This window comes from Coregonus lavaretus, assembly GCF_964263955.1.
Source record: "Coregonus lavaretus genome assembly, chromosome: 17".
Taxonomy (NCBI): Eukaryota; Metazoa; Chordata; class Actinopteri; order Salmoniformes; family Salmonidae; genus Coregonus; species Coregonus lavaretus.
The window spans coordinates 41,935,240-41,960,107 of NC_140004.1; the positions used below are offsets into that span (position 1 = coordinate 41,935,240).

The following is a 24,868-nucleotide window of genomic DNA, read 5'->3' on the forward strand; positions in this document are numbered from 1 at the left end:
AGTTTCTAGCATAATGTTGTTTCAAGGTGTGACAGCTATATCTAAAAGTAGTTTCTCCTGACCTGAACACAAGCTAAAATCAATTTCTGAAGAAAGTGTAACATAACATTCCAGGCATGATTACTTAGACAGGTTTTCAATCAATGTGGGGTTCACCTTGTATGTTAAGAACAAGCTATGATTTCATGACAATATCCAATTTACAATGTCCATGAGAGGAACGTGGCTAGCACCTCCGATTCAGCATAAACTTTCAGAAGGAAACCGCAATGCATGTTTTCCAAAAGCTGCAGTTGATTGAATTGGAACCTTATTTTCTTATTCTTGACGTGTTTAGTCCAATACCTCTCATGCTAACCATCTCTCTGATTCGCCACAGTGCCAGGAAGAGACCCATCCCCTACTTCCGGCCCAGTCCTTCGTCCAGCAGTCGCTCTACCAGCGTATCCTCTTGGAGCAGCCTCTTCACAAGGAGCCGTAGCCCCAGTCCTGGCCTCTGCCTCAGTCGATCCAGGAGTAGGAGTAGGAGCCGAGGAAGAAGTAGGAGTAGGAGTTACTCCTCCTACAGGATCTACAGTCGCAGCTCGTCTTGGAACTCCATCTTTGGGAGTCGGAGTCGGAGCCGGAGTCGGAGCTATGACTCGTTGGACGGTTACAGCAAGAACAAGAACCGGCGCTGAGTTATCAACAGACTGAGTTGTCAACAGACTGAGTTGTCAACAGACTGAGGAGGAGACTGCACTATGATTCCCCAAGTCAACTGGAGAACAGCGAAAGTATGGGGAAAAATGTCATCTCTTTGCATCATTCCTTGTTAGATCCCTGAGCCAGAAACTTCAAACAAATGTTTTACCATACATTGAATTCCTTGGCAGATGAATTCCCGTCTTGAATTGAATCAGTGCTGTTCACGTTGCCCAGACAGAAACCACTGGAAATAGATTGATTGAATGTTGTCTTTGGTTCATTTTGTACATCCTCAGTGTATTTGCCATGGCCAGAGACAGTTTTTTCTTGTGACACTCTTCCTCTGACGTCCATGAGTGAAACAAAGGATGAAGGAGCACCATTCATTTTTACCCTCTGAAAAACTCTTCATTTTATAACAGCTCTTAAGTTTAATTTCTGATCTGTGATGTGCACTACAAAGGTGTTTTGGGACAATTTCAGTAGTTTTGTGAATGTGTGTATTTTCAAACGGCGTGAGAGAGTGTTTATCAGGAACATAGGAAAAGGTGTGTTGCTTCTCTGATCTCAGCTCTTCAGAAGGTAGAGCACAAACATGGCCTCCTCTGAGAAATGGAGGAGGAGGAGGAGGAGGGAGGAGGAGGAGGAGGAGGAGGAGGAGGAGGAGGAGGAGGAGGAGGTGGTCCCGGTGGCAAACAAACTGCTTATCAGCTCAAATGCCAGATTTATTTATCTTCTGATCAAGTGGAAACCAATCGAAATGTCATTCCTTGTAAGATTATGGTGAATGATCAAGCCACTCTGCAGAAGGCCAGGACTGAGAAAGGGGTTTGTCATGAAGAAATCCAGAAAATGTCCAGGAAAGCATTATTTTCCCCCAATAACCCCTAGTGACACGGAACAATTTGGATATTTAAATTATGTCTAAATAAACACGTGGGGTAGGGGTCAAATTACAATTCAAACACTAATATTTAGGTTGTCATATTTATTCATTCATCTTGGTGGTTATCTATTACTGTATTTATTTATGGTTGATCTATATGTGTTCTATCTGTTCTATTCCTTTGACTAAAACTTGAATAAGAGAGACTGCTTAAATGTTTTACTTTTCCGTTTGACAGAGAGGAAATTCAACATGGGATAGAATCTACTATTTTGTATAACGGTCTGACATAGCACTGTAACATAATTTGCTTGAATTGAATGTGTTTGGTATTTCAGAACCTCATCGGTCTTGTTTTGTGGTCTGTTAGCCGAAGGTCAAGGTTTTAAAAAATATATCATTTTTGTGTCATGCATATTTATAACGTGTTTACAATTATATATTTCTGCATTTGTGTCACCTCTCAGTAATGGTCTATGTTAGTTTCTATGCAACACCATCATGTTACTGGGGTTCCATTGTGTCTATGATGTAATGTAATGGTCTGAATGAAGAAAGTTCCAGTTTAAACTCTACAATGGACAGTCTGAATGCCGGTCTGTTTGTGCTTTCACGCCATCTCACTGTCACCCACTGAAAGTAATGGAGTTAGCAAGAGAACAAACAGATCTGGGACCAGGCTACAATAGACAATGTAATAGCATATTGATTCACACAATACTACTTTACTTTTTTTTTTTTTATGTTACTTTATCTCAACTATTCCCCTCTTCTCTTTTGTGGGGAATGCTACTTTCTTCAGATGTCCTATAAAAAGCCACAACTGAGACTACAGCAAAAAGAGGAAAATAAACTGTCCCACCCATGACTTTTTAGCCTCAATGAATAGTCTCCTGTACTTGTTAAAGGATATATTATGTGGGTGTATAATGCACTGTTTGAATAACATTAGCATGTAGAACAACTGTTCCTTCCCGTACTGTATATCATTGAAATTGTTTTATTTCTCCATTATGTCTAATCTGTCACCCTGTAAATCTTCGTTCAGTATGTGCTCCAGGTAAGAGGGTCTGCTCTCTATGCATTGTACCGTATAATAATCTGAGGTAATTTATCTGAATGTTCAGTGACTTGTCCAAAGGTTTAGAGATATTGGGAGGAAGATGACAAGTATTTTACATAGTAATTATGCTTTTGAGGTGAACCACTCTCCCTCGTGGCCATAATATTCCATTCCATGAGGTAAAGTGTAAACTGTCAAATTAATATGAATATGTAATTACTGTGGTGTAAATATGCATCTGCACTGCATACATTAATTATATGAGGGATGTAGTATAATTCATTCAGAATTTGTGGAATAGTCAATCAAATGATCAATGCAAAATGATGCTCTGTTATGGTAAGATTTCTCTCACATGTACTGTGTCGATACATTGCCTCACTATTGTCAACTCAGCTGTACGCTCTCTGATTTTCCATCAACATTACTAGGCTATATTATGTGTTTCTATACTGGCCATTGAACTACTACTGAAAGAAAAAGAAGAGAGCCAAGAAAACATTGGGAAACTGGGGGGAAATTGAGAAATATTGGAATCTATATCAGTGGGTTTTAGAGGTCTTTGTGCTTGAACTCCCTCCCTGATCATGTTGAAAATAGAAGGTTAAATTACAAGGCGCATGATAAGACTGATGCTCCAGTGTGTTAAATGATGCATTCTCTAATGTGAACGAGCAATAATGCGGAGATGGAGAGCTAGGATGCGTTTTCCCACTGGCACACAGCATGGTGTCAGTGTGAGCTTGACTTGTTGTAATGCTTCAGCTGAAATCGGATTGTCCTCCCCTTGAACCCTTAAAATAAACCCTTATCCCTCCCCCTTCCCATTTATTGTGAACAATTATTTATATTTACACTAGATGACTGACAGGGGGCGCTGTTTTGAAGCCACCACGCCTCCATCTTGGCACTCCCCACAGTTGTACAGAATATTCTGGAAGCTATAGAAATGCATGTATTAACATCTACATTTGTTTTTGCCATGTTTATTCTATTACAGACACCTTAATGCATACTTTTTAAATTATATTATGTGAGCTAAACAAAAATAAATAAAACATTTTCCTTAAGCGGCAATCAGCAGTAGAAACAATAACAAAGCGTTTTCCCCGCCACTGTTTTGGTAAAAAGCTGAGGGATGGGGCTGCAGAAATGTAACCACTCTCAGATTAATAGACAGAGCTATGGATGCAAGGACTGACCATCCATGATATCAACATGATAGTTTTAACCATGTTTTACATTTACTTTGTTTACAAACATTGGAGTAAACAAGCTTATATTTTGGGTTCTGATGGAGTACGACAGTTGAACTAAGCTCATGAGGCATTTATAAGTTATATTATTCAATAATCAATGGGAAACATATCTTTCATTAATAAGTCAAAAAATGTATGTAGCAAGTGCTGATTGCTCCTTTTGAAGTATAATTCCTTAAAGTATAATTTGTTGAACGTACTAATGTTACTGTCCCCACTACAACCAAAAAATACATTTAATTTTTTCCTTGAAATACTGTAGAATTCCATTCATTCCTATGCAGGACTGCTCCTACTGGGGAGTGCCAATATGGCTGACCGGTGGCATCAAAGCCTCTCATTGGCTAATACATAGCATCAGTAATCCAGGGTTTATATACATCATTGTTTGTTATATACATACATCATTGATTGTGAGTCTAAAATCCTGAATAAAACTTTATTTCAATCACAGCCTTTAGGGTTTACTTGCTGTCTTATTTGTTTTCGAAACCTACAAAAAAGTCAGGGCTTACCTATATTGTAGGACAACGGTCGTTGCTTACTGTTGCTGCACTGTTGGGCCCTCTAGTCAAAAAATCATATAGAAAACCCTATCGGATAGAACCCCATAGGAGTCCAATAGGACTGGTTCCAAAATCTGATAGGATGTTTCTATTGATCATAGTGTAAATGAATTTGCAGCCTTGAATCACTCCCAAACTGTGATGGTGTGTTGAAGAGGTTGAGAACCTCAGGGAATTATCAATGGTGTGAGTAGTCAAAGATATGGAGATTGTGCTCCGGAGACGCGGGAGAGAGGCTGTTCCTCAGTTTACTGGTCTTTAATCTTGATTGCAGTTTAACATAAATGTTCAGGTTTCTGTGCCATATTTAGCTGTGACATTGTCCCCAAAATATGTATTTATCCAATTGTAGTATCCATACAATGTGGTCTGAAATAACAATGACTAGAATAATTTCAACACTACGGCTTGACAGGTTGCAATAAATAAGTAGGCAGGGCGAATGAACGGGCTGCAGCAGTCACTATGCGAACTCTTTCTAGAGCACCCGGTTAAATTGAGCATAAGAGCTTTTTTTTTTACTCTGTAAATGGTTAAACTAGTGAGAAATATATGTGTACAGTACACTATCAGCCTAAACTGAAATCTTGATTATTTTTTTATTGCGCTAATTTCCTGTAATTGGACAGTATGTGTTACTACATTACACAACCTGTTTTGACCACATCGAATTTAGTAGAGGTGACACAAAATCCTATAGGATTCTATTGGAAAAAATCACTAATCCTAAAGGTTTTTTGACTATGGCAAACTGCACAGACACACCGTAAATACATGTCATACATACTGAAGAACCTGACTCATTAGTTATATTGTTTTATCCGTATGGTGACATCAGTGTGTTTGCCCCTTGCTCTCCCGCAGCCTCCGAGTCTCCACCTATCACCCAGGCTGCACTTGAAGCCATGCGTTATTTTCTATTAAAAAGATAATGAGTCACCGGGGTGCAGGGTAGGGATGGTTTCAACGGACAAGACTGTTGGACTAGTGACACCATCCAACTAATGGCTAAACTTGGACCGAGAGGGAGGGGCTTCTTCTGTCAGCTGTTGCGCCCCGAGGCACCGCGCACTTTCTGGACATTGTTGTGCACGCTCACCGTCAGGGAAAACGGTAGCCACATAAAACGGTCGTCCAGTCGATATAAGGTCAGTTCAACTCATAGAACGTATTCAACTTCGAGGATACTAAGGGAAGGGGTCGTCACAAGTCGATGTCCATTATTTTGGGTGATTCAATGTGTAACTGACATGAGCGCAACACTAGAAGCAAATAGATAAACTTTTGTTTTTAGGAAATCATCCGTTTTACAACTTTTTTTTCTAATTGTCTACTATATATTTATATTACTTTGGGAGTTTTCAGCTTGGGGAGAGTAAACTTTTTCTTACTTTTCTTCTTTGGAGCAGCAGCCAGTTGATCATGGCAGAAGACTTCTACACTCTGGGAACGCTGGGAAGTAGGCAGAGGGTCCCCCGAGACCCTTTCAGAGAGAGTCCGTCACTGGCCTCTCGGTTTATGGACGATGACTTTGGGATGTCCCCTTTCCCTGAAGACTTGTCAATGGAATGGCCGGGTTGGGCTCGGCCTAGCCGGCTCAGCACGCGGCTTTCCGCACCGTTCACGGGCACTCTGCGCACAGGGTTTCCACCAACGCGCACATCGACGGGGCAGACGCCTGTGTACAGCACGAGATACTGCGAGTCCCCCCGCAGCTCTCCGACCCAAACGTCGGGAGAGCCGTGGAAAGTTTGTGTGAACGTCCACAGCTTCAAACCAGAGGAACTTAACATCAAAACCAAAGATGGGTTTGTAGAAGTATCAGGTAAGAACATATTAGTTTAGGGGCTCTATTCAATCTGTATCTCTGAGGCGTTACAGATTGCGCAATATAAATGTAAAGGTAATTAGAAATGTAAAGGTAATTTCCGATTGAGGCGTCATATTCAGCGTTTACAGTGAATGCAGTCTCCGATAACGCGGGAACATTGCCTTTAAATTTCAATCACACTGTGACGCTGAACTTCCGCAATATGGATTGAATAGAGCCATAACCCTACTTCATATATACAGTAATTGACTTGAACACCTCTAAGAAAAAAGTGTCTATTATCAGAGTGCAATTGCTTTGAGGATCAATAAGAAACATTTACAGCTGTACTTATGTAGGCTATTGTGTCAAATGTGAAAAGGAAATGATATGCATGGTCTCATACATACAAAAAAATACACAATAGACATGATTATTTACAAAATAGTTATATTCATATTTAAAATATGTACATCACATATTCATCCCCCTTGGCGTTTTTCCTATTTTGTTGCATTATAACCTGTAATTTAAATTGATTTTTATTTGGATTTCATGTAATGGACATACACAAAATAGTCCAAATTGGTGAAGTAAAATGAAAAAAATAACTTGTTAAAAAAAATCAAAAAAATGTATAACGGAAAAGTGGTGCGTGCATATGTATTCACCACCTTTGCTATGAAGCCCCTAAATAAGATATGGCGCAAACAGTTACCTTCAGAAGTCACATAATTAGTTAAATAAATCCATTATAAAAAAAATGGAAAGAATATGGCACCACAACAAACCTGCCAAGAGAAGGCCGCCCACCAAAACTCACGGACCAGGCAAGGAGGGCATTAATCAGAGAGGCAACAAAGAGACCAAAGATAACCCTGAAGGAGCTGCAAAGCTCCACAGCGGAGATTGGAGTATCTGTCCATAGGACCACTTTAAGCCGTACACTCCACAGAGCTGGGCTTTACGGAAGAGTGACCAGAAACAAGCCATTGCTTAAAGAAAGAAATAAGCAAACACGTTTGGTGTTCGCCAAAAGGCATGTGGGAGACTCCCCAAACATATGGAAGAAGGTGCTCTGGTCAGATGAGACAAAAATTGAGCTTTTTGGCCATAAAGGAAAACTCCATGTCTGGCGCAAACCAAATCCCCACAGTCAAGCATGGTGGTGGCAGCATCATGCTGTGGGGATGTTTTTCATCGGCAGGGGCTGGGAAACTGGTCAGAATTGAAGGAATGATGGATGGCGCTAAATACAGGGGAATTCTTGAGGGAAACCTGTTTCAGTCTTCCAGAGATTTGAGACTGGGACGGGTTTAGTTATGCACGCTGAAGTTTTCAATTTTTTTGTCTTATTTCTTGTTTGTTTCACACAAAAAAATATTTTGCATCTTCAAAGTGGTAGGCATGTTGTGTAAATCAAATGATACAAACCCCCCAAAAAATCCATTTTAATTCCAGATTGTAAGACAACAAAATAGGAAAAAGGGGGATGAATACTTTCGCAAGCCGCTGTAGCCAGCTCATATGATAAGGATGTTATGATACCCTACAACCTACAGCGTATTGGGCAGTAGGACCCATGACTTGCAGATTGCCAGCCCCGTTCATCAAGCCCAGGCACCTGTTCAGATCTCTCCAGAATCACTCACCCACGAGACAGATATAGATTTAAGTGAGTCTCTGTCCACAGGGAGACAAGCGACACACTGCTGTTAGTATTAGAGAATGTTCTGGAACTGTTATTCTGCCCGGTGATAGCTGACTAGACCCTTCAGTATTTATTTAATCATATGCTCTTGTTGGGCTACCATGATCTGATCCTAGGAACCAAATACACTGAACAGCTTGGTTCTGGAAGTATTATTCTGCCTGGCGATAGCTGATTAGTGACTGCACCCCCCCTTGAGTATTTAATAAATTCATACAGTATAATCTTTGAGTTTGTTGTGTTACCAGGCACTGAACTGATTTACTGAAGTAAACTGAACTGAACTGAACGGTGCTGATTGTAGAACCAAATAAGTACAGGGGCTGTATAAACCTCCTGTCCAGGGTGTCCATACAATCTTTGAGGTTGTTATGTATTACCAGGTCCTGAATGTAGAAAAGTATAAAGGCTATTTAAAGCTGTCTATGGCTTCTTTAGACTGTAGACAAAATATTTAGCGGACAACTGAAGAATGCCAGGGGGAGTGTAAGTTACAGAGAGAGACTAGGCCTCATACTGAGCTTTTTATAAACACATTGTTGGTATGCCAGTTGGGTCATTCAGTCAGCTAGGGCCATGGAGCTAAGGCCTCCCTGCCTGCCTACCCGCCTGCCTCCCTGCCTGCTTAACCGCCTGCCTGCCTACCCGCCTGCCTCCATGCCTGCCTGCCTCCCTGCCTGCCTACCTGCCTGCCTCCATGCCTGCCTGCCTGCCTCCCTGCCTACCCGCCTGCCTCCATGCCTGCCTGCCTGCCTCCCTGCCTACCCGCCTGCCTGCCTACCCGCCTGCCTCTGGGGCTCTTCCTGACTGCCTACCTCTGTGACTGCCTGCCATTTCTGACCTGTTCTAAAAGTGTGCCTGTGTAAGCATGTCATAAGCATGTTCAAGCCGGGGTTGACATGGCCAGTCAGTGCTTTCTCTCATGTCATGTGTAGATAGCAACCGTCAAAAGTGAACCTAACTTTGACTGAACAGAGTTTTTGCCTCGACATACAGTGGGGGAAAAAAGTATTTAGTCAGCCACCAATTGTGCAAGTTCTCCCACTTAAAAAGATGAGAGAGGCCTGTAATTTTCATCATAGATACACGTCAACTATGACAGACAAAATGAGAAAAAACAAACAGAAAATCACATTGTAGGATTTTTAATGAGTTTATTTGCAAATTATGGTGGAAAATAAGTATTTGGTCAATAACAAAAGTTTCTCAATACTTTGTTATATACCCTTTGTTGGCAATGACACAGGTCAAACGTTTTCTGTAAGTCTTCACAAGGTTTTCACACACTGTTGCTAGTATTTTGGCCCATTCCTCCATGCAGATCTCCTCTAGAGCAGTGATGTTTTGGGGCTGTCGCTGGGCAACACTGACTTTCAACTCCCTCCAAAGATTTTCTATGGGGTTGAGATCTGGAGACTGGCTAGGCCACTCCAGGACCTTGAAATGCTTCTTACGAAGCCACTCCTTCGTTGCCCAGGCGGTGTGTTTGGGATCATTGTCATGCTGAAAGACCCAGCCACGTTTCATCTTCAATGCCCTTGCTGATGGAAGGAGGTTTTCACTCAAAATCTCACGATACATGGCCCCATTCAATCTTTCCTTTACACGGATCAGTCGTCCTGGTCCCTTTGCAGATCAACAGCCCCAAAGCATGATGTTTCCACCCCCATGCTTCACAGTAGGTATGGTGTTCTTTGGATGCAACTCAGCATTCTTTGTCCTCCAAACACGACGAGTTGAGTTTTTACCAAAAAGTTCTATTTTGGTTTCATCTAACCATATGGCATTCTCCCAATCCTCTTCTGGATCATCCAAATGCACTCTAGCAAACTTCAGACGGGCCTGGACATGTACTGGCTTAAGCAGGGCGACACGTCTGGCACTGCAGGATTTGAGTCCCTGGCGGTGTAGTGTGTTACTGATGGTAAGCTTTGTTACTTTGGTCCCAGCTCTCTGCAGGTCATTCACTAGGTCCCCATGTGTGGTTCATGGATTTTTGCTCACTGTTCTTGTGATCATTTTGACCCCACGGGGTGAGATCTTGCGTGGAGCCCCAGATCGAGGGAGATTATCAGTGGTCTTGTATGTCTTCCATTTCCTAATAATTGCTCCCACAGTTGATTTCTTCAAACCAAGCTGCTTACCTATTGCAGATTCAGTCTTCCCAGCCTGGTGCAGGTCTACAATTTTGTTTCTGGTGTCTTTTGACAGCTCTTTGGTCTTGGCCATAGTGGAGTTTGGAGTGTGACTGTTTGAGGTTGTGGACAGGTGTCTTTTATACTGATAACAAGTTCAAACAGGTGCCATTAATACAGGTAACGAGTGGAGTTGCTGAGCTATCACAAAGCAGTATGTCCTTGGGGCTGCAGCAAAAAAAGACACCTTGAGTGGATGTATATCATACTGCAATTAAGAAACTAATTTGGCCTGACAAGTGCGGTCTGAGTGTGTTACCAAGGCAGATAGGAATGTGACATCAGTATCACAAGGGACTGAGGTAGGGTGAGAGGTTCAGGGAGATTGAGGGAGGGTGAGAGGTTCAGGGAGAATGAGAGAGGGTGAGAGATTCATGGCGATTGAGGGAAGGTGAGAGGTTCAGAGAGCCTGAGAGAGGGTGAGCGGTTCAGGGAGCCTGAGGGAGGGTGAGAGATTCAGGGAGACTGAGAGAGGGTGAAAGGTTCAGGGAGACTGAGGGAGGGTGAGAGGTTCAGGGAGACTGAGAGAGGGTGAGAGGTTCAGGGAGACTGAGAGAGGGTGAGAGGTTCAGGGAGACTGAGAGAGGGTGAGAGGTTCAGGGAGACTGAGAGAGGGTGAGAGGTTCAGGGAGACTGAGAGAGAGGCTGAGATTGGTTGTGTTCTCTCCAGACCAGAGCTGTGGTTGGTTGTGTTCTCTCCAGACCAGAGCTTTGGTTGGTTGTGTTCTCTCCAGACCAGAACTGTGATTGGTTGTGTTCTCTCCAGACCAGAGCTGTGATTGGTTGTGTTCTCTCCAGACCAGAGCTGTGGTTGGTTGTGTTCTCTCCAGACCAGAGCTGTGATTGGTTGTGTTTTCTCCAGACTAGAGCTGTGATTGGTTGTATTCTCTCCAGAGCTCTAGGCCTGTCGAGCACTTTCCTCAGATGTAGACGTCACACAGCGGCGGTATAGGGTTGCACATAGCTGGGTGGGACGGAGCAGAGGAGCAGAGGGAAGGGGTGTTGGGCAGCGGCTGCTACACTGACATTTAGCATTCAGAGCAGCGACACAGACAGGAGTCATGAACAAGACTTTATTAAGATGAGGCTTCCTTCATTCTGGGGCTTTCCAGATCTTTCTTTCTATTTCTCGCTTTCTCACTCTCTCCATTCCTCCCTCTGTCAGGAATACGTGTGTTTGGGTTGGCGAGGTCATCATTTGAGAAGACGTAGGGTTAAGATGGGAAATGGGGAGGGGTGTTCTGCATAATTCCTGTGATTATAATAAAGCCCTTTGAGTGGAATTGAATTGAATTGAATTATATGACCCACCCTTACACCAAAGACTAGACTATGTCTGTCTGTGTACTCCATGTTAACATATGGACTCCACAATCCTGGGTTTTAGATAAGGACACTGGAATTAATATATTGAGAAATATGACACTGCGATTTTTGTCACATGACATGTTGTTGATTGCATCTCCCACTTATCAGAAACTATGACCAAGTTAGAGAGATTACACAATTTGACAGAGAATGACTTGTTAAGGGTCGTTGAACTCTGTTCATTGGATTTCCTGTTGTTTTCCCCACAGGGAAACATGAGGAGAAGCAGGAGGAGGGAGGCATCGTGACAAAGAACTTCACAAAGAAGATACAGTGAGTATCCATAGCTACCTGGAACAGTAACAACAACAACAACAACAACAAAAACAACCGATAAACAGTTGCTCCTTTAGGATTACTTTACTTATTGCAATCTCCCCAGTACCCACAGGTTGTCAGCAGTCTCCTTAGTACCCACAGGTTATCAGCAGTCTCCCCAGTCAATCAATCAATCAATCAATCAAATGTATTTATAAAGCCCTTTTTACATCAGCAGATGTCACAAAGTGCTATACAGAAACCCAGCCTAAAACCCCAAACAGCAAGCCATGCTCAGCAGTCTCCCTAGTACCCACAGGTTATCAGCAGTCTCCCCAGTACCCACAGGTTATCAGCAGGCTCCTCAGTACCCACAGGTTATCAGCAGTCTCCTCAGTACCCACAGGTTATCAGCAGTCTCCCCAGTACCCACAGGTTATCAGCAGGCTCCCCAGTACCCACAGGTTATCAGCAGGCTCCCCAGTACCCACAGGTTATCAGCAGACTCCCCAGTAACCACAGGTTATCAGCAGGCTCCTCAGTACCCACAGGTTATCAGCAGGCTCCTCAGTATCCACAGGTTATCAGCAGTCTCCCCAGTACCCACAGGTTATCAGCAGGCTCCACAGTACCCACAGGTTATCAGCAGGCTCCACAGTACCCACAGGTTATCAGCAGTCTCCTCAGTACCCACAGGTTATCAGCAGGCTCCCCAGTACCCACAGGTTATCAGCAGTCTCCCCAGTACCCACAGGTTATCAGCAGTCTCCCCAGTACCCACAGGTTATCCGCAGTCTCCCTAGTACCCACAGGTTATCAGCAGTCTCCCCAGTACCCACAGGTTATCAGCAGTCTCCCCAGTACCCACAGGTTATCAGCAGTCTCCCCAGTACCCACAGGTTATCAGCAGTCTCCCCAGTACCCACAGGTTATCAGCAGTCTCCCCAGTACCCACAGGTTATCAGCAGTCTCCTCAGTACCCACAGGTTATCAGCAGTCTCCTCAGTACCCACAGGTTATCAGCAGTCTCCCCAGTACCCACAGGTTATCAGCAGTCTCCCCAGTACCCACAGGTTATCAGCAGTCTCCCCAGTACCCACAGGTTATCAGCAGTCTCCCCAGTACCCACAGGTTATCAGCAGGCTCCCCAGTACCCACAGGTTATCAGCAGGCTCCCCAGTAACCACAGGTTATCAGCAGTCTCCCTAGTACCCACAGGTTATCTCTCCCTAGTACCCACAGGTTATCTCTCCCCAGTACCCACAGGTTATCAGCAGTCTCCCCAGTACCCACAGGTTATCTCTCCCTAGTACCCACAGGTTATCAGCAGTCTCCCCAGTACCCACAGGTTGTCAGCAGTCTCCCCAGTACCCACAGGTTATTAAACAGACATTTCACACATCTATTGTTAAAAACTCAGCAAAAAAAGAAACGTCGCTTTTTCAGGACCCTGTCTTTCAAAGATAATTCGTGAAAATCCTAATAACCTCACCGATCTTAATTGTAAAGGGTTTAAACACTGTTTCCCATGCTTGTTCAATGAACCATAAACAATTAATGAACATGCACCTGTGGAACGGTCATTAAGACACTCACAGCTTACAGACGGTAGGCAATTAAGGTCACAGTTATGAAAACTTAAGACACTAAAGAGGCCTTTCTACTGACTATGAAAAACACCAAAAGAAAGATGCCCAGGGTCCCTGCTCATCTGCGTGAACGTGCCTTAGGCATGCTGCAAGGAGGCATGAGGACTGCAGATGTGGCCAGGGCAATAAATTGCAATGTCCGTACTGTGAGACGCCTAAGACAGCGCTACAGGGAGACAGGACGGACTGCTGATCGTCCTCGCAGTGGCAGACCACGTGTAACAACACCTTTACAGGATCGGTACATCCGAACATCACACCTGCGGGACAGGTACAGGATGGCAACAACTACTGCCCGAGTTACAACAGGAACGCACAATCCCTCCATCAGTGCTCAGACTGTCCGCAATAGGCTGAGAGAGGCTGGACTGAGGGCTTGTAGGCCTGTTGTAAGGCAGGTCCTCACCAGACATCACCGGCAACAACGTCGCCTATGAGCACAAACCCACCGTCGCTGGACCATACAGGACTGGCAAAAAGTGCTCTTCACTGACGAGTCGCGGTTTTGTCTCACCAGGGTTGATGGTCGGATTCACGTTTATCGTCGAAGGAATGAGCGTTACACCGAGGCCTGTACTCTGGAGTGGAATCGATTTGGAGGTGGAGGGTCCGTCATGGTCCGGGGCGGTGTGTCACAGCATCATCGGACTGAGCTTGTTGTCATTGCAGGCAATCTCAACGCTGTGCATTACAGGGAAGACATCCTTCTCCCTCATGTGGTACCCTTCCTGCAGGCTCATCCTGATATGACCCTCCAGCATGACAATGCGACCAGCCATACTGCTAGTTCTGTGCGTGATTTCCTGCAAGACAGGAATGTCAGTGTTCTGCCATGGCCAGTGAAGAGCCCGGATCTCAATCCCATTGAGCATGTCTGGGATCTGTTGGATCGGAGGGTGAGGGCTAGGGCCATTCCCCCCAGAAATGTCAGGGAACTTGCAGGTGCCTTGATGGAAGAGTGGGGTAACATCTCACAGCAAGAACTGGCAAATCTGGTGCAGTCCATGAGGAGGAGATGCACTGCAGTACTTAATGCAACTGGTGGCCATACCAGATACTGACTGTTACTTTTGATTTTGACCCCCCCCCCCTTTGTTCAGGGACACATTATTCCATTTCTGTTAGTCACATGTCTGTGGAACTTGTTCAGTTTATGTCTCAGTTGTTGAATCTTCTTATGTTCATACAAATATTTACACATGTTAAGTTTGCTGAAAATAAACGCAGTTGAGAGTGAGAGTTTACAATCCAATTTTAAAAAATGGCCGCTCATTCCTAGGCGCCCAAAACAATAACAACAACCGATAAACAGTTGTTCCTTTAGGATTACCCTACTTCCTCTAGTCTACCCACGGGTTAGCAGATATTTCAAACAGCTATTTTCATATCAACCAATATCAAAGGTGCCGCTCATTCCTAGATGCCCAAAACATCAACAACCGATAAACAGTTCCTACTTCCTACAGTCTCCCCACAGCTAATCTATCAGACATTTCAAACATCTATTGTCGTATGATCTTATATCTAAATATCCGCTGATTGTCCCAGTAACCCATGAAAGGCATCTAGGGTGCAGAACATTCCATAGAGCCATGCCGTTGTTAATTGGGACTATAGAACATCAGACAGTGGTGCTAATCATGAGTATGGGGGCACTGGCTTCCTCCCAAATGACACCGTTTTCCCTACATAGTACACTACACCTATGGACCCTGGTCAAATGTAGTGCACTATATAGGGAATAGGTTGCCATTTGGGACACAGCACTGTCTTACAGGCGCGGCGAAGGCGGCATCACTTCAATGTTGTTAATTTCCCCTTGGCTAATTAGTAGGCAGCCGGTCTGCACTGGCTCCAGCACTACTCTCTCTCTGTCATCATATCACCAAGCCCTGTAATTGGAATCCCTCAGATCACACACACACACACGCACGCACACACACACACACACGCACGCACACACCACAAACACACATGCATGCGTATGCACGCACAGCTGCACACACACAGCTGCACACACACACACACATTGTGCTCCAGCTAAGCTAAACCCGAAGCAAGAGACTGACTGAGAGATAGAATAGTGTGTATAAAAATAGCTGTCCTCAATACAGAAATCCTCTGGCTGTAGAGTACAGTAGGCTACACTCAGTGGAGAGAGAGAGAGAGAGGAGACATTCCTGTGTGTTGTTACTAGTCTAAAAGACTGGAGCTGGGCTATTTCTGGCAGGTTATACAACTCTGATGCACGTTGAGCCGAGTCACAGTCAACAGCCTTTAACTATGACTGTATTCATGATACTGCCTGGCTTCTTTTGCCATTATTGATCCATCAATTGATTGTGGTCTTATAAGATGGTGTCTGTAGAGATGATCCGTAGTTAATCAAAATGTCTCTGGAAGTCTCTCTCTGGAATGTCATTCCTGTGTGTTTTGCATGAAAGTCTCAGTGTGTTAGCTATTTGGTTTGTTATTCAGGGCTGTTGGTGGATTATCATTGTCACTTTGCCTCCTGTCTCTACTCCTGTGATAGACAAAATAATACAGGACTGCCTGCTTCAGATTGACTCAGTCCGTCAGCCGCACGGGCACACACACACACACACACACACACACACACACACACACACACACACACACACACACACACACACACTGTATTTTTCTCTCTCTCCTCTCTCTCTCTCTCTCTCTCTCTCTCTCTCTCTCCTCCTCTCTCTCCTCTCTCTCTCTCTCTCTCTCTCTCTCTCTCTCTCTCTCTTCTCCTCTCTTCCTCTCTCTCTCTCTCTCTCTCTCTCTCTTCTCCTCTCTTTCTCTCTGTCTTCTATCGCTCCTCTCTCTCTTCCCCCAAGCCTTGTCTCACTGCCTCTGAAAAAAAAGAATATTGGACAGTTTTTGGCAGCCATACAGAATCAATAGGAAGATCAAAAGTAGTGCAGCCAGAGTTAAAGAAAACCCCCATCCAGACAGATAAGGCTCTACAGTCCAGTGTCTCGTAATATACCGGATTAGTGATTTTACTTTGTCAGAGAGACACTGACTTTGCCATGCTGCATTTGGCTCTGTGAAAACAGGGGACCGTGAATTGAAGCCTTGAAGCCAGGGATGATTTATTATGTGGTCTTCAATCGCTTCCAACTTTCCACACATGAGTGTGTCTGTGGTATCTCTTTCCCCTCACTCTTTCCCCTCTATCCATTGGTCCTTGGCCTTCTTGAACTCATGTCTTATGGACAGGCAATTGTCAGTTGTGTGTGAAGATGTTAGACTGTAGAGGGGTTATGCTAATGAAATGGAGGGTAGACTCTAGGTCTAGGCCTATGAGGCTGGTTTGTTTATTTAAGGACCTAGGAACACTTGGCAGCTCAAATGGAAACTCCTGTGACGGATGGACGGAGGGCTTTATTTGGCCATGCTGCTTGACAAAGACCAGATACCAGTACGTCTGGGGTCGCTCTCTCTCTCCCCTCCCTCTCTCTCGATCCTTCTGGTGTCTTCTCCTCTCTCTCTCTCTCTCCCTGTCTCTCTCTCAATTCAATTCAATTTCAATTCAATTTAAGGGCTTTATTGGCATGGGAAACGTATGTTAACATTGCCAAAGCAAGTGAAGTAGATAGTAAACAAAAGTGAAATGAACAATAAATATTAACAGTAAACATTACACTCAGAAGTTTCAAAAGAATAAAGACATTTCAAATGTCATATTATGTATATATACAGTGTTGTAACAATGTGCAAAGAGTTAAAGTACAAATGGAAAATAAATAAACATAAATATGGGTTGTATTTACAATGGTGTTTGTTCTTCACTGGTTGCCCTTTTCTTGTGGCAACAGGTCACAAATCTTGCAGCTGTGATGGCACACTGTGGTTTTTCACCCAGTAGATAAGGGAGTTTATCAAAATTGGTTTTGTTTTCGAATTCTTTGTGGATCGCTGTAATCTGAGGGAAATATGTGTCTCTAATATGGTCATACATTTGGCAGGATGTTAGGAAGTGCAGCTCAGTTTCCACCTCATTTTGTGGGCAGTGTGCACATAGCCTGTCTTCTCTTGAGAGCCAGGTCTGCCTACGGCGACCTTTCTTAATAGCAAGGCTATACTCACTGAGTCTGTACATAGTCAAAGCTTTCCTTAAGTTTGGGTCAGTCACAGTGGTCAGGTATTCTGCCACTGTGTACTCTCTGTTTAGGGCCAAATAGCATTCTAGTTTGCTCTGTTATTTTTTTGTGAATTCTTTCTCTGTCTCTCGCAATTCATCTCACTGACAACGTTAGCAACTGTAAGCAAGGTCACACATATGACTATGATGAGAATGTGTGTTTAGATATTCAACTGTTATGGGCAGACATGCTAGTACGGTGTCATAAGTGAGAAAATACTAATCTCAGTATAGGTTAATAAATATCATGCTAACCCAGAGCCATACAGTATGATTCTGTCTGGGCTATCTTCCAATGATAATGTATTTCCTATCTTCTCCAAGGTCATCTTTGAATCTCTGTCTGTTTATCTCATATTGGTCCAATCATAGCAGTGTTGCGTCCGAAATTGCAGCCGATTTCCCCATACAGTGCACTAATTCTGACCAGTGCATGGGCACTGGTTAAAAGTATTGCACTAAATGGGGAATAGGATACCATTTCAAAAGCAATCTCTCTCAGTTTATCTCATATTGGTCCAATCACACCAGTCCTCCTCTCTCCATCCTTCAGAATTATCCTAAACATTTTGACGGACGGTAATACTGTATCTCACTTTCATTCCTGTCAACACTGAATCGCTCTCTTTCTGTCTCTCTCTCTCTCTCTTTCTGTCTCTCTCTCTCTCTCTCTCTCTCTCTCTCTCTCTCTCTCTCTCTCTCTCTCTCTCACAACACATTTATGAGGAATCCATTTATGCTAATATAGTCATATACAGTACGTATCATATTTTCAGTACAAAAACCGTGGGGGAAAATAGAGAAAGAAAAAGCTGTTCTGTCTAACTTCAAATTGTCAGCTACCCGTCCACCTGGCTATTGGGATGAGCTGATTAGAAAAGTATGCAGATGGAAATTGCAGGTGATAATAAACTTTGCATCAGACAGCCATTTTTTAAATAATTGGAATCTTTATTTCTCAGTTCTGCACCTGGAGCGAGTCCGTCTCGTTTCTTCTTCATGTTCTTTTTTATTTTCTCCCTCGTCGCCACGACGATGATGGCAGCCAGAACATTTTAATGAAAACTTGGAAAATACATTTACATTTATCTCTGGGGTGTGAGATTACGCGTTCGGAATGAGCCAAAGAGGGGGAGAGAAAAATAGTTTTCAACAACAATTTAATCTGCAGTCAAGGTTTCTCTTCAAGGATAGTTTTACATCCTCTGTTTATAACTGATAGTGTTAAATCCTCTGTTTATAACTGGAGGCTGTAATAAGATAGTGTTAAATCCTCTGTATAAAACTGGAGGCTGTCGACAAGATGTCAATCAAATCTGTTTGTTGGCACCAAACGGTATTTGCAGTACTGCTGAGGTAACGTTAATGTTTTTAAGACCTCCAAGCACAGGGGTGGACACTTCATTTTTTTGCTCTTTCTCTCACACCTGTTCTCTCTGTTTTTGTAGTTACCAACCTTTTCAAGACCCTCAAGCTTAAAGTTCTATGTACGAGTCTCTCACATATGTTCTCTCTCTCTCTCCTTCCCAGGATTCCAACTGACGTTGACCCTGTGACGGTCTTCGCCTCCTTGTCGCCAGAGGGGGTGTTGATCATCGAGGCGCGGCAGAGCCCTCCCTACTACCTCTTCAGTAACGAAGGACCCCAGGGAGAGATGGATGAGGCCAGCCAGAGCCAGGAGGCCGCCATGGTCTAGGACGAAGCCCAGGACCGAGCTCTCTTCTCTGGGGAGACACAGGCTCACCCTGGGGCCCCCCTCGGGACAACCATGGCTTACGGAGTCACATTTGACCCAAAAATCATGTATGTTTGATTATTGGCACTAATGTAACTCCATTGCTGAGCATCCAGCAGAGTAGAGGAAGAGCTAACATGTTCAAAGCCTTGGAGATCCTCAGCAAATGTTGTAGCACCTATATCACCCTATTCCCTATGTACACTACTTCTGACCCCTAGTCGCTATATAGGGAATAGGGTGCCAAAGAAGCACACTGATTTTCATTTTGAGTGTAAAGTAATCGCTCAATCATCCCCCTAAAAAAGAAATAATTAATAACAGGGTGTTTGTGTATCTCTTGGCAGCCATGCTGCTTGGTTCTCGCACCAATTTAATTACAAGTCACAAACTAAATCAATCCCACTGTCTCACAGCATTGCTTCTGTATACTGGTACGGCATGCTGTCCCAGGTATATTCAGTACTGAACTGACCTGTTCAGATACAGACAGAGGCTGGCTCAAGTCTGGGAGCCCATTCTGTCTGGGTCGTCATGTAATGTCATGTCTCCCTTCAGTATTTCACACGTTATTTGACAGATATGCATCATGCAATGTCTTTTATGTGTAATTGATCCGTTGTCAATCATATTATGTTGAATGGGTAAATTAAAGAAGCTCATTGAAATTGATAAGCAAGTCGTACAATATGACTGAGTGGGAAGATATGATAAGTTATAGTCTCATTATCGTTATAGTGTGTTATAGTGTTGATATTGTATTATACCCCAGTAGGTGACTGACTGTAAATACATTTCACTGCAGCTTACCTACCGTATGTGCCGATCCAAATCCATACACAGGTCTATTCAAGTGCCGTGATTGCCCTACCTAGAGGTCTTACAAAAGAATGTTCTTTGCATTTTTTTTTGTACATGTGATGATGACGTTGTGTCGGTTCTTGGTGCAAAGAGAATGACTTCTCCCATCCCTTCCTCCTCTCCTCCATCTGCCCTCCCATCCCTCCTCTCCTCCTCTCCTCCCTCTGCCCTCCCATCCCTCCTCTCCTCCTCTCCTCCTCTCCTCCATCTGCCCTCCCTCCTCTCCTCCTCTTCTCCCTCTGCCCTCCTCTACTCCTCTCCTCCTCCCTCTCTTTCCTCCTCTCCTTGACATCTTTGTATTTGTTAATGCAATAAAACCTCCCATCAATCCCAGTGTGTGTTCACATCTGTGTGTTTTGTTCTGTGGACTTGTGCCATGTACAGTATGGGCCAGAATCCAAGATGTCTGCCCGACAGTGCCCAACAACAGTAATTGGGTAACATATCAGTGCATTTGGAAAGTATTCAGACCCCTTTACTTTTTCCACATTTTGTTACATTACAGCCTTGTTCTAAAATGGATTAAATAGTTTTTCCCCCCTCCTCAATCTACACACAATACCCCATAATGACAAAGCAAAAACAGGTTTTTAGAATTTTTAGCAAATTTATAAACAAAACAAAAACAGAAATACTCGAAATTGAGCTCAGGTGCATCCTGTTTCCATTGATCATCCTTGAGATGAACTGGAATGTCACATTTACATAAGTATTCAGACCCTTTACTCACTACTTTGTTGAAGCACCTTTGGCAGCGATTACAGCCTCGAGTCTTCTTGGGTATGACGCTACAAGCTTGGCACACGTATTTGGGGAGTTTCTCCCATTCTTCTCTGCAGATCCTCTCAAGCTCTGTCAGGTTGGATGGGGAGCGTCGCTTCACAGCTATTTTCAGGTCTCTCCAGAGATGTTCGATCGGGTTCAAGTCCGGGTTCTGGCTGGGCCATTCAAGGACATTCATAGACTTGTCCCATAGCCACTCCTGCGTTGTCTTGGCTGTGTGCTTAGGGTCGTTGTCCTGTTGGAAGGTGAACCTTCACCCCAGTCTGAGGTCCTGAGTGCTCTGGAGCAGGTTTTCATTGAGGATCTCTCTGTACTTTGCTCTGTTCGTCTTTCCCTCGATCCTGACTAGTCTCCCAGTCCCTGCTGGTGAAAAACATCCCCACATGATGCTGCCACCACCATGATTCACTGTAGGGATGGTGCCAGGTTTCCTCCAGACGAGAGGCTTGGTGTTCAGGCCAAAGAGTTCAATCTTGGTTTTATCAGACCAGAGAATCTTCTTTCTCATGGTCTGAGAGTCCTTTATGTGCCTTTTGGCAAATGCAGAGCGGGCTGTCATGTGCCTTTTACTGAGGAGTGGCATCCGTCTGGCCACTACCATAAAGGCCTGATTGGTGGAGTGCTGCAGAGATGGTTGTCCTTGGAAGGTTCTTCCATCACCACAGAGTGACCATCAGGTTCTTATTCACCTCCCTGACCAAGGCCCTTCTCCCCCGATTGCTCAGTTTGGCCAGGTGGCCAGCTCTAGGAAGAGTCTTGGTGGTTCCAAACTTCTTCCATTTAAGAATGATGGAGGCCACTGTGTTCTTGGGGACCTTCAATGCTGTAGAAATGTTTTGGTACCCTTCCCCAGATCTGTGCCTCGCCACAATCCTGTCTCGGAGCTCTACGGACAATTCCTTTGACCTCATGGCTTGGTTTTTGCTCTGACATGCACTGTCAACTGTGGGACCTTATATAGGTGTGTGCCTTTCCAAATCATGTCCAGTCAATTGAATTTACCACAGGTGGACTCCAATCAAGTTGTAGAAACATCTCAAGGATGATCAATGGAAACATGATGCACCTGAGCTCAATTTTGAGTCTAATAGCAAAGGGTCTGAATACTTATGTAAATAAGGTATTTATGTTTTTTATTTTGAATACATTTGCAAACATTTCTAAAAACCTGTTTTCCCTTTGTCATTATGGGGTATTGTGTGTAGATTGATGAGGATTTGTATTTATTTAATCCATTTTAGAATAAGGCTGTAACATAACAACATTTGGAAAAAGTCAAGGGGTCTGAATAGTTTCCAAATGCACTGTATTAGAGTAGGTGCGTGTTTCAAATGGCACCCTATGCTCTCTGTAGTGCACCACGAATGGTCCATAGGGCTCTGGTCAAAAGTAGTGCACTATAAAGTGAATAGGGTTACATTTGGGATGCAGCCAGGGAAGCTTGGCTCTGCCACTTGTCCCTCAAGGGTGAGGGCAACAAGAGGGCATTACTAGATTAGTTATTTCACTACAGGTTGAACAATTGGAGGATTATATTGCTTGCTGTGTCATACAAAATGGTGTTGTCTTCAGATTAAGGTGTTTTGAAGGCACAGTATTAGAATTCGAATGTTGGGGATGTATTGAGAATGGGCTTCTGGTTATCGCTAGGATTACTTCCGATTCTGTCAACAAATATGTTTGATCGTCCTATTTTACTGAGTGGAGCTAAAACGTCTCCGTTGTGACGTTGTATTGTAGCTATGATCAAAACCATGGTTGTCTCCTTGGCCAAGTTGCTCATCCTGAACGGACACATGTACTGTTAAACCCAGCTGTGCAAACATGCTGTATGACGTGTGTCTAATCCTTTAAAGGCATTATAATTAATGAATCTTCATAATCTAAACGGTAACTGTATGCATGTGATAATCATCCAGAAAAGGTTATTTTGAGGTGGCTGTGTCAATATGATCACACAAGGAATACCAAAACAGATGGAATGTTGATTGTAAGTTGCTCTGGAAAAGAGTGTATGCTAAATGACTCAAATGTAAATGTAAATGATTGTGACAATATTAACGACAGCAGGACAAAGCATTAGCTTTTTCATTTGCCTTTGGTTTATTGGAGCTCCAAACGGTGCATGGTCACAGTGATAGTACGTGGTTCTTCACTCACACGCACATTGATAGAATCAGGGTTACTATGCAAGCTTTAGCTGCTGGCTGGTGAAGTAGATCTGGTCCCAGATCTGTTGGTGCTGTCTTGCCAACTCCTACGGTCATTGTCTGCAATTGGCAGAACAAACAGATCTGGGACCAGGCTATTCATGAAGAGGAAGTCTGCAGAAAGTAGGCTCTTGGGATGGATGTTTTGATTCTCAGCAAATTCTTTATGAAATGACGGCCATGTCTCTCTCTCTCTCGCTCTGTTTCTCTCTCTCTCTCTCTCTCTCTCTCTCTCTCTGTTTCTCTCTCTCTCGCTCTCTCTCTCTCTGTCTACTTGGTGTACGCCTGTTGCTCCATATCAGGGTGCTCTGGAACTTCCAGCTCCTTGGAGTGGTGGGCCCCCTTGGTGCAAAGAGAATGACTTCTCCCATCCCTACCTCCTCTCCTCCTCTCCTCCATCTGCCCTCCCATCCCTCCTCTACTCATTTTACATTTTAGTCATTTAGCAGACGCTCTTATCCAGAGCGACTTACAGGAGCAGTTAGGGTTAAGTGCGTTGCTCAAAGGCACATCGACATATTTTTCACCTAGTCGGCTCGGGGATTAGAACCAGCGACCTTTCGGTTACTGGCAAAACGCTCTTAACCACTAAGCTACCTGCCGCCCCACATACTCCTCTCCTCTCCTCCTCTCCTCCTCTTCTCCCTCTGCCCTCCCATCCCTCCTCTCCTCCTCTCCTCCTCTCCTCCTCTTCTCCCTCTGCCCTCCCATCCCTCCTCTACTCCTCTCCTCCTCCCTCTCTTTCCTCCTCTCCTTGACATCTTTGTATTTGTTAATGCAATAAAACCTCCCATCAATCCCAGTGTGTGTTCACATCTGTGTGTTTTGTTCTGTGGACTTGTGCCATGTACAGTATGGGCCAGAATCCAAGATGTCTGCCCGACAGTGCCCAACAACAGTAATTGGGTAACATAACAGTGCATTTGGAAAGTATTCAGACCCCTTTACTTTTTCCACATTTTGTTACATTACAGCCTTGTTCTAAAATGGATTAAATTGTTTTTCCCCCCTCCTCAATCTACACACAATACCCAATAATGACAAAGCAAAAACAGGTTTTTAGAATTTTTAGCAAATTTATAAACAACACAGAAATACTCGAAATTGAGCTCAGGTGCATCCTGTTTCCATTGATCATCCTTGAGATGAACTGGAATGTCACATTTACATAAGTATTCAGACCCTTTACTCACTACTTTGTTGAAGCACCTTTGACAGCAATTACAGCCTCGAGTCTTCTTGGGTATGACGCTACAAGCTTGGCACACGTATTTGAGGAGTTTCTCCCATTCTTCTCTGCAGATCCTCTCAAGCTCTGTCAGGTTGGATGGGGAGCGTCGCTGCACAGCTATTTTCAGGTCTCTCCAGAGATGTTCGATCGGGTTCAAGTCCGGGTTCTGGCTGGGCCACTCAAGGACATTCAGAGACTTGTTCCAAAGCCACTCCTGCGTTGTCTTGGCTGTGTGCTTAGGGTCGTTGTCCTGTTGGAAGGTGAACCTTCACCCCAGTCTGAGGTCCTGACTGCTCTGGAGCAGGTTTTCATTGAGGATCTCTCTGTACTTTGCTCTGTTCGTCTTTCCCTCGATCCTGACTAGTCTCCCAGTCCCTGCTGGTGAAAAACATCCCCACATGAGGCTGCCACCACCATGATTCACTGTAGGGATG

The 24,868-nt window shown here is 44.0% G+C and overlaps 2 protein-coding genes across 2 annotated transcripts in view; both read left to right on the forward strand.

The window, feature by feature from the left end:
• srrm4 (serine/arginine repetitive matrix 4) overlaps positions 1–680 on the forward strand; it is a gene marked incomplete at both ends in the record, with an annotated part of 92,776 nt that extends 92,096 nt beyond the window's left edge. Inside the window, one exon of the mRNA XM_084180411.1 lies at positions 380–680. Coding sequence (XP_084036537.1) covers positions 380–680 — 301 coding nt within the window. The remainder of the gene's footprint in view (positions 1–379) is intronic.
• Positions 681–5,580: 4,900 nt separating this feature from the next.
• On the forward strand, positions 5,581–20,543 carry hspb8 (heat shock protein b8). Its single transcript, XM_084180771.1, has 3 exons — positions 5,581–6,286; positions 11,755–11,818; positions 19,145–20,543. The coding sequence occupies exons 1-3, from the start codon at positions 5,884–5,886 to the stop codon at positions 19,308–19,310; spliced, it is 633 nt and encodes a 210-aa protein (XP_084036897.1). The 5' UTR covers positions 5,581–5,883; the 3' UTR covers positions 19,311–20,543.
• Positions 20,544–24,868: the final 4,325 nt, after the last annotated feature.

Excerpts from the sequence above, each read along its gene's own strand:
- hspb8 (XM_084180771.1), top strand. The coding sequence starts at position 5,884 with ATGGCAGAAGACTTCTACACTCTGGGAACGCTGGGAAGTAGGCAGAGG. Across the intron at positions 6,287-11,754 it reads TGGGTTTGTAGAAGTATCAG|GGAAACATGAGGAGAAGCAG; the intron begins GTAAGAACATAT and ends TTTTCCCCACAG. Across the intron at positions 11,819-19,144 it reads AACTTCACAAAGAAGATACA|GATTCCAACTGACGTTGACC; the intron begins GTGAGTATCCAT and ends TCTCCTTCCCAG.